This window comes from Podarcis muralis, chromosome 5, assembly GCF_964188315.1.
Source record: "Podarcis muralis chromosome 5, rPodMur119.hap1.1, whole genome shotgun sequence".
Classification (NCBI taxonomy): Eukaryota; Metazoa; Chordata; class Lepidosauria; order Squamata; family Lacertidae; genus Podarcis; species Podarcis muralis.
In genome coordinates this window covers 46,371,043-46,386,121 of record NC_135659.1, presented here as the reverse complement: position 1 = coordinate 46,386,121, position 15,079 = coordinate 46,371,043, and the positions used below count along the sequence as shown (strand labels likewise).

General features: G+C 42.9%; 1 protein-coding gene across 1 annotated transcript in view; it reads right to left on the bottom strand.

Moving 5' to 3' along the window:
• EPS15 (epidermal growth factor receptor pathway substrate 15) overlaps window positions 1-10,640 on the bottom strand; it is a 55,379-nt gene extending 44,739 nt beyond the window's left edge. The window contains exon 1 of the mRNA XM_028733511.2: window positions 10,333-10,640. Coding sequence (XP_028589344.2) covers window positions 10,333-10,359 — 27 coding nt within the window. The 5' untranslated portion in view covers window positions 10,360-10,640. The remainder of the gene's footprint in view (window positions 1-10,332) is intronic.
• Window positions 10,641-15,079: the final 4,439 nt, after the last annotated feature.

Genomic DNA, 15,079 nt, shown 5'->3' with positions numbered 1-15,079 from the left:
GAAGGGGGAATGTTTTTCTAAAAAGCACAAGTCCTTGCATAACCAGAACAAATTTATGGACTCAACCCAAAGTTCTGCATATTGCCTTATCCACAATTCATCTCTCACTTAGAAGATCACTATAGTGTATAAAATGTATTCGGGTAAGTGGATATTATAACTGGATTTCACTTGCATAATGAATTCTAGCAGTGCAAGATTCAATATAGGCATTTGTGATTATTGCTAGGGTAACGAACGGTACCCATTCTAAACAGTGTTAGAAATTAGCCAGGCGCATTTTGCAACTGGCGCAGGCCCAATTGTGACCACATGGTGATCTTTGTATTCCAGGTTGGTGACTGCCATCTCCATCCGGCTGGTCCCTCCAACTTTCTTAAGCAAGTAAGCAGAAGAGCTTATTTACTGCATTTATATCCCACCTTTTTCTCCAAGGAGTACATGGTTAACTCCCCTGCTCAGTTAATCCCTACAACAACCCTGAGAGATACGTTAAGAGCCTGTGACTGGCCCAAGGTCACCCAGTGAGATTCATGAATAAGTGGTGATTTGAACCCTGGCCTCCCAGGTCCTAGTCTACTTCCTAGAGTACAACTGCTATGGGGCAGCTATACTAAATTAAGTAGGTAAATAAATATGGGGAAAGCAAAATGTCACTTGGAGAAGGAGGTGAAATAGTTTCCTTGAATGAAGCTTGAATTTATTTGATTATTATTTATTTGATTCTGGATTGTTTTATTTGATGTTTTAATGTGTTGTAAGCAACTTTGAATTTCCCCCCTTTAAAATATAAAGCAAATGAAAACAACAACAACAACAACAACAACAACAACAACAAGAAAACTGCATTGCGGGGAATAGTGCCTAGACATCCGATTGTGGTGACTGTAACCTACAAAGTGCCATTTGGCGACTGGCATATAATAATAATAATAATAATAATAACAACAACTTTTTATTTATATCCCACCCTCCCCAGCCGAAACCGGGCTCAGAGCGACTAACAACAATAAAAGTAACACAGCATTCTAAAATCAATTCATTTTAAAATCAATTCAAAATCAAATTAATGGCAACCATTGGGCTACAGTTCTGTGAGGATTACCAAAGGAGGGGGTCAGACTGTACCTTGGCCAAAGGCCTGGTGGAACAGCTCTGTCTTGCAGGCCCTGCAGAAAGATGTCAAGTCCCACATGGCCCTAGTCTCTTGTGACACCAGATCGGGACCACAGCCGAAAAAGCCCTGGCTCTGGTTGAGGCCAGACTAATCTCCCTGTGGCCCAGGACCTCCAAGATGTTTTTGTTTGAAGACCGTAATGTCCTCCGTGGGACAAAGAAGGAGAAGCGGTCCCGTAGGTACGAGGGTCCTAGGCCGTATAGGGCTTTAAAGGTTAAAACCAGCACCTTAAACCTGATCCTGTACTCCACTGGGAGCCAGTGCAGCTGGTATAGCACCGGGTGAATGTGATCCCATGGCGAGGACCCCATAAGGAGACTTGCCGCGGCATTCTGCACCCGCTGGAGTTTCTGGGTCAGTCTCAAGGGCAGCCCCACATAGAGTGAGTTACAATAATCAAGTCTGCAGGTGACCATCGCGTGGATCACAGTGGCTAGGTCAGGGCGAGAGAGGTAAGGTATATATATGCATTTCTAACACTGATTCTAAACTAAGGAGAAGCAAAACCAGGGAAATATTAGTGCATGATCACCAGTGTTTAATGGCTATCTTACAGATAGTATTCTAGTCTTTAACTCCCTTTCAAAGGAGTCCATTTTATTGCAATCCTAATTTTATTGGGGCCTTTCAGGACCTCCCTTCGTTTCCAAGTTTACCATGACCTTCAGTGCCCGGGCACATTTGACATCATTTTCAAGTGCTGAAGACCATGGCAAAGCTACGGTTTCAGCGGCACAAAGTCAAAGACCAAGTAAGAGAGTTTTCTGACACAGTATACAGTGGTACCTTGCAAGACGAATGCCTCGCAAGATGGAAAACTCGCAAGACGAAAGGGTTTTTGGTTTTTTGAGTTGCTTCGCAAGACGATTTTCCCTATGGGCTTGCTTCGCAAGACGGAAACGTCTTGCAAGTTTGTTTCCTTTTTCTTAAAACCGTTAATACAGTTGCGACTTGACTTCGAGGAGCAACTCATAGCTGTGGTAGCCTTTTTTGAGGTTTTTGAAGACTTTGGTGATTTTTGAAGCTTTTCCAAAACTTTTCCGACACCGTGCTTCGCAAGACGAAAAAATCGCAATACGAAAAAACTCGCGGAATGAATTAATTTCGTCTTGCGAGGCACCACTGTACAAGTTTTCACCACTTGCTTGAAGAGCTAATTCTTATGGCACAGCAAAACAAAAACAACAAATATTAATTCAGATTCTTAAACAACAGCTGAAAATGCAATGTATTCACCTGCCATTTCATTTCAAGGGAGCCCTACTTGGCCCAACAACTCTTCTCTTCCATACACTTCTGTTGCTTTCACTAAGGCAACATCTTCAGGTATTTCCTTTATGGATGTTTGCCCAGGGTTCTCTTTCTATGTGACAAGAATTCCAGAAACATAAAGTGTTTCTAAGCAGGCACTTTCATGGCAAATGAAAGATATAAAGACTGGCAAAAAAAAAAAAAAGTTAATGATTCTGCGATATAAGATGGTCTATAAATCACTAAGCAGGACCAAACCTTACTAGCTTTCTAGTTACTTGTATAAAATTAGGTTTTGGTTTTAATTCTACTCCAACCAGATCAGCTTCTCTGCCAATTGTAGATTATTATTTTTATATAAAAAAGTGTGCCAGAAGAAATGTGAAGTTCAATTCCTTACTGAAGATAATCTACTGGTTCAAACTTGCTGTTTTCTTCTCTTTAAAAGAAAAGCACTACTATACTTGCAATTCAACCTTACAAGAAATCAAGAATTTTAATGGTGATTCACTCCAAAAAAAAAAGTGAAGGAGAGTGAACAAGGAAGGATTTTAGCTTAGCACCATAAAAAACCCTTGATCTAGCAAAACAGAGTATCTCTCTCCACTACACAGTGTACCAAATGAACTTTGTTTTTAAATGTGAAAATCTAGTTCTCTCAGTCCTGATTTTGTTAACATGTTTCTAAACTTTGTGAGAAAGTATTTAGGGATCTTGGATTGCAAAACTTTTCTGTATGCTGCTGCTCCCTATTTACTTCATACAGAAACCATGTATAGAAAAGTCTCCATGTGCCCTGCACTTAAATGTATGCACTAAGAGAATCTGAATTCCACACCCTGTTATCAGCTATGCAGATATCACCATGCATCTATTTACTTGTTTTGCAATTTATTGTACAGTACTAGCTAGAGCAACCCTATGTCAACTCAGAAGAAGTTAAGCCACGTTGGGTCCAATGACGTTTACTCTCACTCAGGTATGCTGGTACAGGATTGATGCCTGATTGTGTTGTCATGAAGGATAGAGGGTTCTGCAGGGCACTGACATCCCACTTCTTACTTCCAAAAATGTCTTCTTAGCCTTTCCGCTTACCCTTTGTTTTCACAAGCATTGCTTCAATCCAACACCACAACCTTAAGAACTCAGTTTTACAGAGAAAACTGAGGTTCTCAATATGCTAAAAGAAGTACATTTTGTATGGTCTCTGCATACAAACAGCCACCACCAACTGATCAGGCACAATATACAGTATTCCCACAGCTGAACAAAAATGGAGGGGAAAAGGTGCATATAAGGTAGTCAGTGCACTATATATAAAATGGAAATTAAATGATATGCTGCTAAGCAACATTTTAGGAAGACTGTCATTTTTCAGAGTTTCTTGCATGCTTCATAACAGTGTATTTACAACATAACTTCTGTTTTCAATTAAAGTGCAATCATGCCAGCCACTCTACATGCAAAATTAAAACTACATCCTGTTATTTTATTGCAGAGAAGTATTTAACTTTCATTGAGATTTATGTCAAGATCAGCTGACTATACCAGATGTCATAGTGTTCAAACTGTAGGAGACATCCAATTTGCTAGTTAAATTAGGATGCGGTCCAACTTACCCCTAAACCTGAACTGCTTATATATTTTAAAGGGCCATTTTGCTTTAACTAATACTCATTCAGTTTAGCTCATTTTAGTAGCAAGCAGATGTGACCTGCACACACAGAGACACGGTTAAAATGACAAGAGCCAATATATTTCATTGAAAAACAAACACGTGGGTGTAGAAAGGCAAGATAAATTAAAAAAAAAAAAAGTATGAAAGCATCTGAACAGTATTATTGAAATGCCTGCATTCACATTCTTGCTGCAGATGTATTGTTAACAGCCAGGAAAACCAAGTCCCATGGTACAACTGCCTTAGTACAGCAGCTCCAGTGTATACTAAAACTCCAGACAAATAGCTTTCCAAATTTATGTCAGTGTGTTTATACACTTGCATACAATCTTACATCCACGGGGGGAAAAGAAAATGGTGGGAAAGCTCTGTGTGCACAAAAGTCCCATGAAGCATACATCTATACTGAGAATAAAAATTGCATATTATACCTTTGAATACAAAAGGAAAAGTTCAAAACTTTTAACTGCCGACAAGGCCAAGCCCTTTAGGACAACAACTAAGCCAAGTTCCATTGGCCAATTCATAAAAATACATGTTCTAATCCTTAAAGAATCAATAATTTCTAACTTTCTATCAAAGTAAAGGTTGACAACATTGTGACAATATATTCTACACTCAGAAACTAGCATGTTGAATAGTGATTAAGGGGGTGTACTTTTTAGTAATACACACCAAAATCCCTTACCATGAGAGAATATAGGAAAACATGCCTAATTAAGTGCCACAAGGTCAGATTTCCAGGGTATGCCTTTCAAACAAACAGGCTGAAATTTTATTTTAAATGGAAATTCTCTGTTCAGATGATATAGGCAATTAATGAAAATAGGATTGCAACACCACACATGCTTCTGCATATGTTTACATCCCAGCTTCCTGCTTAACAAGGAGTGATCAAGGTGGTTAACATTCAAAATACAAAACAATTAAAACAAAGGCAAAAAACAGAAGTGGAATAGCAGATAATTAAAACCCAGTCAGCTTAGAATACCAAAACAAATGGAAAGGCAGCCTGAACTTAGCACTGGAGACAAAAAAAAAAGGGGGGGGGAGAATGAAGAGCAAGCCACTTCCACTGGAAGTTGAATAAATAGTGCCATATCATTACTATTCTTTTGTTTGTTATTATGTTGTTATGTGATCACTGCAGATGGTGACAGCAGCCACAAAATTAAGAGATGCCTGCTTCTTGGGAGGAAAGCAATGACAAACCTAGACAGCATCTTAAAAAGCAGAGACATCACCTTGCCAACCAAGGTCCGTATAGTAAAAGCAATGGTTTTTCCAGTAGTGATGTATGGAAGTGAGAGTTGGACCATAAAGAAGGCTGATCGCCGAAGAATTGATGCTTTTGAATTATGGTGCTGAAGGAGACTCTTGAGAGTCCCATGGACTGCAAGAAGATCAAACCTCTCCATTCTTAAGGAAATCAGCCCTGAGTGCTCACTGGAAGGACAGATCCTGAAGCTGAGGCTCCAATACTTTGGCCACCTCATGAGAAGAGAAGACTCCCCGGAAAAGACCCTGATGTTGGGAAAGATGGAGGGCACAAGAAGGGGACGACAGAGGACGAGATGGTTGGACAGTGTTCTCGAAGCTACTAGCATGAGTCTGACCAAACTGCGGGAGGCAGTGGAAGACAGAAGTGCCTGGCGTGCTCTGGTCCATGGGGTCACGAAGAGTCAGACACGACTAAACCACAACAACAACAACAAAATGTTGTTATGTGTTGTTGTGTTTTTATATTGTCAACTACCCTGTGATCCTTGGATGAAGGGCAGCATGAAAATTAAATACATAAATACTATATACAATTCACCCAGTGTATCAGTTAGTTGATCAAAGACATTGCTTTTGCAGAACTTAACTCTCCTTGCCTTGCCACCTCAACCTGAGGAAGAATTATGCAGAACTGAGTGTAGTGAAAGAACAAAGATTCTCTCACCGGGGAAGAAATACACTAGAACGCAGTGGACCCATATTATATATCTAAATGTTGTGTAAGTGATGCAATTGCACTTTCAGTACATTCAAAGGGACTTGTTTTCAGGACCACACTCTTTTGCACCACACTCTTATGTCTGTCTTCTCTTTAGGAAACTTCAAAGCAGAGCAAAAATCCTGGGATTTCAACACCTACACTCAGAATTTTAGCCACTTACAGGTTCTTCTCTGACAAAACTATCAAGTTATTTTGATGGAACTGTACGCTTTGAATACAGGTGGCCCTACTATACGTGGCTTGATCACCCCAGTCTGAATCTTAAAAATATGCTTAAGGCTCAAATGCTCCTTCTTCTCCCATCTTTTGCAGTAACCAGAGTTAGTCAAGATGTCCAAGGCAGTTAAAATGCTAGCTGGAATAATAATAATAATAATAATGTGTTCAGTAAGCACTGTAAGTTCAAGAAGGAGGGGGCCTGTCTGATCACAACTGGGACGTTCCATTAAATTGGTCCCACAATACTGAATGCACAGTTCCTAGTAGATACAAACCATGGCGGAACACTAAGTGAATCCGCCGAAAACCTCAGTGATCAGGAAGTGCTTGAGGTTTCCTTGATCCACGTTGTTAAGGCTTGTACATTAATACAAGAACCTTGAACCTGGCCCAGTGGTGCATTGGTAGCAGTGCAAGTGTTTGAACACTGGAGTTATGTGCTAGAGATAGTCTGTCCCCATCAACCATCTAGCAGCAGTTTCGCCCCAGCTGGAGTTTCCAGACCAAGGAAAAGGGTAGCCTCACATAAAGTGCATTTCAAGGAATCACTGTGGCCCAACTATCCCTGTCCAAGAATGGTCATAGTTTGTGAACCAAGCATAGCTGCTAAAAGGCACTCCTAGCCACTGAGGCCACCTAAGTGTCTAGCGACAAACACAGATCCATGAGCAACCCCAAACTCCAAATCTGTTCTTTCAGAGGAAGTGCAACTCCATCCAGGAAATAGAAGGGAACACAAGCCAACAGTGCCTCAATCTTCTCAGGGTTCAAGTTCATCTTACTGGCCCTCATTCAGTTCACTGTTGCACTCAGACAATGGTCCAGTTCATTCACAGTGTCTCCCCATTCTGATGTTACAAAGAAATTGCAGCAGCATGTCATCAGCATACTGATGACACTTTGCTTCCAAACTCCTATAAGAAGGCACTGGGTGTAGTCATTAGACGTTAAACAGTACCAGGGACAAGATTGGGACCCTGTAGTACACCATAGCACAAGCATTACGGGGCCAAAACACTATCTTCCATTTATACTTTCTGGAAAAGACTTTGCAGGTAGGAGCAAAACAACTATAAAACAGTGCCCATAATATTCATCCCACAGTGCCAGTCCAGGAGGATACCATGGTTAATGGTGTCAAAAGTCACCAAGAAATTGAGAAGCAGTCACATTCTCCCTGTCCCACTCTCTACTGATCATTTCCCAAACTGCATCTGAACCCAGAATGAAACAGATCCAGACAAATTCACATCCAAACCAGAACTGGAAACTATGGCTTCAAGTGTGTGGATTTCCAGATCTCAATGGCAAAACCAAGGGTTGGCCATGACATCTGAACTACACATGCTTACCAACCAGGTGGGACCAACTTCTAAGTAAATATGTACAAGAGAGGACTGCAAATGAGACATGTACAGAGTTGTGTTCTGGGCTCAGTTCAGATAGGACTATAGCCTCAAGCTTTATTTCTGAATTGCTGTTTTGTACTGAATTGCTTTATTATATACCACCTTGGTGTTATTTTATTGAGCAGCAGTACATCAATATTTCAAATAAACAAAGACTTCGTTGTTATATTCATTTGCAAAAATACTGCTATGCTAACTGCATAGTTGAAGTTAAGCAACTATTAGTTCCCCGACCACAAATAGTGCAGCTACAGCAACTCTTAATTCCTCTTTCAGCATACCAAAGACTGCAGCTGTGTATACACTATAGTTTTAACACAAATTCAAAGCACGTTCTCTCCCTCAGAGAATTCTGGGCACTATAGTTTACCACTTATAGAGTTCTACTTCCAAGAACTGCATCAGGTACAGGGGGTATGAACAAGAACATGAACACACAACACCTACACTCATGATGATTGTACTTCCTGTTTACACATATAAGACCAATTAGCATGAAGTGAGGTAACCAAGACCATCCCAAAATAAATTTTATATTAACTGAACTGAGATTTATTATTACAGAGGGCTATTTCTACATATATAATCTTTGAATTAGGAGTATATTAGGCTTATTTGTAGCACTCTATTTTAACCCGTGTTGAAGTGGGTTCTTGCCATTGTGCTGGAGAAAACTTTTTGCAGCACCTACAGCGCAAACCTAACCATGCTGACACATCAGTAACTCCCACTGAAATCACTGGGGCCTACTCCCAGGTAAGTGGGTTTAGGACTGCAACCCTAATCTGTTCTGGGACACAGAAAAAATAACATGTTTACCATTGTATTAGATAAGTATGTATGGAGGGGGGTCCTCATTTTTGTATTTTCTAATGCACCTTTTGTTTCTATTGGTTTTACACTATATTTTGTTTAACTGAAATTGTTTCAATTAAAAAAAATAAAATCAAAAAAGGAAAAGGTGTTTGCAAAAAGCGTATCGCAGAAGCCAAAATGGAAAAAGAGAGAAGAACAAGGGCAGCCCAGTGAAAGGGGAATTGCTGCCTCCCCTTCCCACTTTTGTCAACACTGTGCCCTGGCTCTCACTGAACTTGGGAGCCAAGGTTCTCCTCAAAGTGTTGCCACGGCTTTCTCCTTGGGAGTCCCATTGTTCTAGACACATTTTGTGACAGGGGATTTCATTAGTGTGAGCAGTTTCTGAGCTCTGGGCTGCACCTAAGATTTCAGATTAAAACTGCCAAGTGGAAGGAAAGGAGGACCTTTTCCTGCCTCCCTACTTCCAGCTGCTCTCTGAAGACTGGAGAAGAGACCCTCCTAAGAATATTAGAGGGGTGGGCAGGGAAAGGACTAGACCATGTGAAAAATGAACACAATATTTTAGCTGCAGTAACCTAAGTTGAAGGTGCCATTTAGCTCCTAGCTTTCATATCTCAGTTTCTAATGCTTCTGATCACAACTAGTGTGCAGGAATGCCCTGGCTCTGACTGAACTTGGCAGGAGCCAGAGCGCTCCTCAAAGTATTGCCTCTCGCGCTGCGTCTCCACCCGGGTGGGGGAAGACAAGTGGCAATGTTGAGCGCTGGAACACCTCCCTCTGGATGGCAGAAGCGGTGGGGCAGGCGGAGTGCCGCCTCTTGCGCTTCTGCCGCCTGAGGTAGCCGCTTCACCCCATGTCATGGGTGGGAGCACCTCTGGAGAATAAATAACAGGTATTAGGTTGGAAAGCAGTCCTACAGAAGAAGAGTCTGTCTGTCTGTCTGAATGCATGGAGTGGGGAATACAACAAAGAACAGCACAGTAGGTGAAACATGAGGAAACCCTACAGAGGGTTAAAAAGAAAAAGACTCAGGGAGCCATAACACACCCACCCCACCAATATTATTATTGCTACATTTCTGGCCCACCTTTCCTCTAGGGAGTTCAAGGCGGTGTCCGTGGCCCTTTCCCTCCCCATGTTCTCCTCACAACAACCCCGTGAAGAAGATTAGGCGAAGAGGCAGCGAATAAACAGCCCAGCTCCTAAGCCCGTCACTCTTCGCCACACCGGCTGGAGACTGACAAGAGCCGCGGAATTCCGGGCGCCCGCTAGACACGTTCTCTGCGTTACGAGCTTTGCGTAAGGCGCAGCCCACGTCGTCCGCTTCTGAGAAACAAGGCGCGGAGTCCCCCGTGGGAACCACCGGCGAAGTGAAGGGCGGCAGCTTTGGGGCAAACAGCAGAACTTGGGAGGAGGAGGAGGAGACTAGGGAGGAAGACTACAGAGCTTGGGGAGCAGGGAAACAGGGGAGGCTGTTCATAAACAAGGCGCCTCCTCAGAAGTAAGCCCCGCTGGGTTCCAAGGGGCGTCCCAGAGAGGCAGAGAAGGAAGGAGGGTGGGTGTTGCGAAGGGGGGCGCAGGCGGAAGCTCCCCGAGGGGAGACGCGGGCAGGGAAAGGGCTACGAGGAGGAATGGAAGCGGGAGGCGGCCAGGTCACAAAGGAAACTCTTCTAAGGGGAGACGGCGGGAGCGTGGAGGCGAGGCTTCCCCCGGCTGCCTCCCCCGCCCTAGCTAACCACCCCACTCCCTCCCCACCGAGCGAAAAGCGAGCCGTCCCTACCTGCGTTAAGGAAAGATGAGCGGCCATGCTGCTTCCATCATGCACCGGCCGGACAGGGAAGAGAGGGCGGGAGGGGGAAGAGCAGCACCCAGGAAGGCCCGGCCCGAGCAGGCAGGCAGGCGCTCGCTGGCTCCGTCCCTCCACTCTCTGCCCAACTTCGGCAACTTCCCGAGCCACCCCCAGCCAGGCCCCGCCCTGCTGCGCAGCAAAGCCCGGCGCCCGGATCCCTTCCCGGCACGGCCCCCTCTGGAGCGGAGCCACCACCGAGCAACCGCTCAATTCGGCCTCCGCTCGGAGGAATACTATTACGCTCGCCTGGCCCGGATTCCCAGCCAGCCGGCCAGGAAGGGTTCGGCTCGACCTCAGTTAAGCTCGGCGGCTACGAAAACGCGGACTGGAGTCGTGCAGAGGGAGAACTTGGCAGAGCTTTCTCGTTGGGCGGACGCGCTGTGGCGGCTAACCTCCGTTGTGTAATACTCTATGAAGTAGATTTCGCTGTGTTCGGTGCTGTTTGCTCCCGAGTAAGCACGCCCTACGATGGCAGCCTTACAGGCCATTTCCTTGGTGAACGATCTGACAGCACAAATTGTAAGCCTTACAAGCCACAAAGCATTATCCTTTCTCAAGGATAGATCCGCTTAAGCTCAAAAAGAATTGTTAGCGAATTGCGTTTCTTCTCTTCCTAAGAGAAGCTCTTTTATCAGTTAGACGGCCTGTATCTCAATCTTCTCTAGTATTCTGAATGCACATTATCCGGTTCTGTTTTCCTCCTGCCTCAGTATAGATAGCAGTTTGAGAACAAACACCTAAAACCCTATGCATATTTACTTAGAAATAAGTCCCATTGAATTTCGTGGAACCTACTTCTGACAGCGTGGGAGGGCTTTTTGCAGTTTCCCTTGTTCCTATTTTATTCAAAAGTGCAGATGCTGCCTGAATGGCTTCTTTGGACTTAAGTTGGATATAAAATACAAATAGGATCGACAAAATTCTAAATCTATACAACAAGGATGGGGAACCTGTGGTTACTGGACTACAACTCCCATAATCAAGGACTGCCTCTCCCCATATGAACTGACCCAGACCCTGTGCTCATCAACTGAAGCCCTACTCCTTGTGCCCCTTCCATGAGATGTCCAGAGGGTGGCAATCTGATAACAGGCATTTCCTGAGGTGGTTCCCCATTGTGGAATGCTTTCTTCAGGGAGACTCACCTGGTGCCATCACTACATATCTTTCAGTGCCAGGCAAACCCATTTTTTCAACCAGGCCTTTGGCTGTTAACAATCCATGACCATTTAAAGCTGATGGGTTGTTTTTAATTATCCCCCCCCACACACCGGTTTTAATTAATGTAGGGGGTTTTGCTTTGTCATTTTGTTTTCATAAAGATGCCTTGAATTGCCTGCAGCAAGAGAAGTAGTTTAATAAATTTAAGAAATACTAATAATCATCCCTGACCCCTGGCTGTACTGGCAGTGGCCGGTGGGTGTCTGACAATATCTGGTGGAAGAAAAGTTGTCCATCTGTGTTGTCCATCTTAAGAGGACTAATAAGCAACTTAGAAAATAGCAATAATAATAATAATAATAATAATAATAATAATAATAATAGAATTAAAATAAAAAGGCAGCTGACTGTTAGTTTATTAAGAGACAGTGCCAGTGCAGGCCAGGCAATTGCAGATCAAATTAATACAGCATCCAGCAGGCAGAGAAGAGCCTTCAGCAATGTGTAATAGTCCACAAAAGTGTCCCTATTTTTATCTGTGAAATGCTGGAGAGACTGTGATACTTCTGAACGTAGGCCAGGAACATATCTGCAGATTCCTCCATTCCTCTGAAACAAATGGAAGTCGCCCAGTAGCAGAGGTTAACATATTCAGCCCCAAGGTTGCCATTTAAAGTCACTACAAAACTTACAAACTTGAATAAATATCATAATGACCTTCAAGCAATGTATAACTGCCAGAGGTTTAGCCACTGCTCACACACTACTCAGTACAGTAATGTACTCTGACAGAAATAGAGCATGAAATGATACCGCTTCAGAATCAGCAACAGCCTGCACACTAGCGCTGTACTGTTTATTTTATCTGCAACAAGCACAAGGAGCTTTGATACATTCTGCTGAAAACAGCCTTTTCTCACTAAACACACCATAAATCATAGAAGTGGCTTTCTTCTTTATTTTACAAAGTTATCCATGTAACACACTGAACTTTAAGACAACTGTCACAGCGTGGGGGGGGGGCGGGAACTGATACTGAAAAGGAAAAAGATTCCCCGTTAGTTGCATGGACTCTAGGTTCAAATTAGGCAACACATGTGCACACACAGGCAGAGAGATATCTCCAACATGCATACAAAGTCAACACACTGTTGCAGCAATGTACATACAATAAAGTATTGGTTGCAAACCAGCTGTCCTCTGGTGGGCCGAGGTACATGCAAACCAGGGGATCTCTAACTGGATCTCCCTATGGTTTTATTTTTGTCCACAGCCTGGGCAAAGAGAGAAAATGCACAAATGAAAACAGAACATTGTGAGGAATGGCAGACGTGCCCACAACATCCCAAGAAACTGCCACAGCCAACCAATTGGGGACAGTGCTGGCAACACGATCCATGTGGAAACAGATGCAGCCAGTCTGCCACATGTTGATCCAGGAGCACATTGCCATGTTTCAAACAGAAAAAAAAGCCCAAAGGTCATGGAGCTGTGTTGCACACTTTGCTAAAACACAAGCTCACATGCTCAGGAGGTTGCTGCCATTGATCTCTCATGGCCGTAAGCACCAAAATAAAATGTAAACCTTATCTTAAACCGTGCTAGCTTTAAACTATAGCTAAAATATATGAAAAATTGTAACTGATGGTTGAATCACCATGCCCATTGTATGGTGTAGGGTCAGGACCCGGTAGCGCTTTTTAGCAGGATTAATTTCTGACGTCTTGTTTGATTTAAATATCATTATATCCAATTGTGAAAAGCCTCACAGAACCTTGACCCCCTAAGCCGTCAGGATACTGCAAGGTCTCGCTGAGATGTGTTTGCTTTCCAGTCAAAGAAGCCATTTTGTGTTAATTACCTGCCCTGGAGTTTCTTGGAATGAGTTTTAATTTTTAAGTGTGCTTTTGGGTATTAAAGGGCTAGCACCCTCTGGGCAAGATCTTTATAAGCTTAGATTGTTCAATTACATTTATGTACAACTTCGTTCTGTAATGTTTGGTTCTATTGTTTTATAAATAAAAAAGTTTAAAAATACAGTATTACTTCACTAATGCACAATGATGTTCAGACAAATAATATGAATGTACCAGAATTTTAATGCTAAAAATTTAAGTGTCTTCAGTGATTCATTTGTGTCCTATCTGATAGGTTGCATGTCCAATTGAATGAGAATGCCTGTGATGGCCGTGCTAATTATTTGACTCATGGCAAGAACAAAGGTCTCCTTGGGTGTATGTTAATGACCTTACTTCTCAGGAAACATAGGATAGAATTCAAACTACACATAATGGTCATGCTGCCTGAGACAGGCAGATGTGTGCTGCAAAATGTCATGTATTGTTCTTTTGACAAGTCTGCTAATTCTTTTGCTGTTTTCCCTAGATAGCTTGGTACTGGAGTCCAACGTTGAAGGAAACCAGCTTGTGTATCTCTGAATGAGCCCCAGCTCTGGAGCTAAACATGAGCCTAGACGATCTGTGTGTTCAGCTGTGTGTGGAAACATGATAGCTGTCTTAACACAAGAAACTATTACCTTTCCATTTTACTTACTAGAAGAAAGAATTGTTGTGGCTGTGCATGTAATGTCCTTGCTGTCCATTCTGCCCTTTTAGGAGTGTCTTCCCGAACAGTGTCCCTTGCAATACTGTGTACAACCTGCATAACAGTCGAGTGTTGAATGTGATGGCTATGCCCAGGGGTGGCACGTCCTCCCATTTTGTCACCTGAGACGGAACGGGAATGTAGTAGAGAGTAGTAAAGCTCAGGCCTCAACTTTCCTGACCACCTTTGTTGCTTGTTTCTTTACTTCTGTTTGTCAGAGTGAACTTCACCGGATGAGGCCCCATCTAGAGCTGTATCATACAATTTTAAATAGTGGTGGCTTCCTCCAAATAATCCTGTGAAGGGTAGTTAAGGTGCTGAGAGTTATCAAGAGACACCCTATTCCTCTTACAATTTCCAGAGTAGTTTAACATTAAATCCTTCTTCCCAGGGAACTCTGGGCTTTTTCTTTATTTCTTTGTGTGTCTTCAAAGACATGGTGGGACATGCATTTCTTTTTGGCTAGCAATGGATGCTGTGAGCCTGGCAACTTGTTGATACAAATGCATGTTCAGGATCACCATACAAACGTATCATACACACGTATACACCATATAAAAATAGTTTGAGAAGGGGCATGAGGTTGTTCACAGCTTGATTTGACCTTGGATTATTTATTGTGTAAGTAAACTGAATGCTATTGCCAGTTTGGTGTGGGGAGACTGTGAACAGATTGGTGGTGGTTTTAAGATGTACTCTGCACAAAGGATGATGACCAAACCAGTGTATTTAAAACAAACTGGAATGCACATTACATATGAGAAAGGGTCTCCAGAAATCTCTCTCTTCCAACTACCTGAAGGCCTAGATTCCTGAGGTGTATGGTTTTTTTTTAAAGATCTACTTTTCACTTGACATTTTGGTAAGAGTAGCAGTGAGTCGAAGCATAATGTGGCTGGCTGGGAATGAAGCA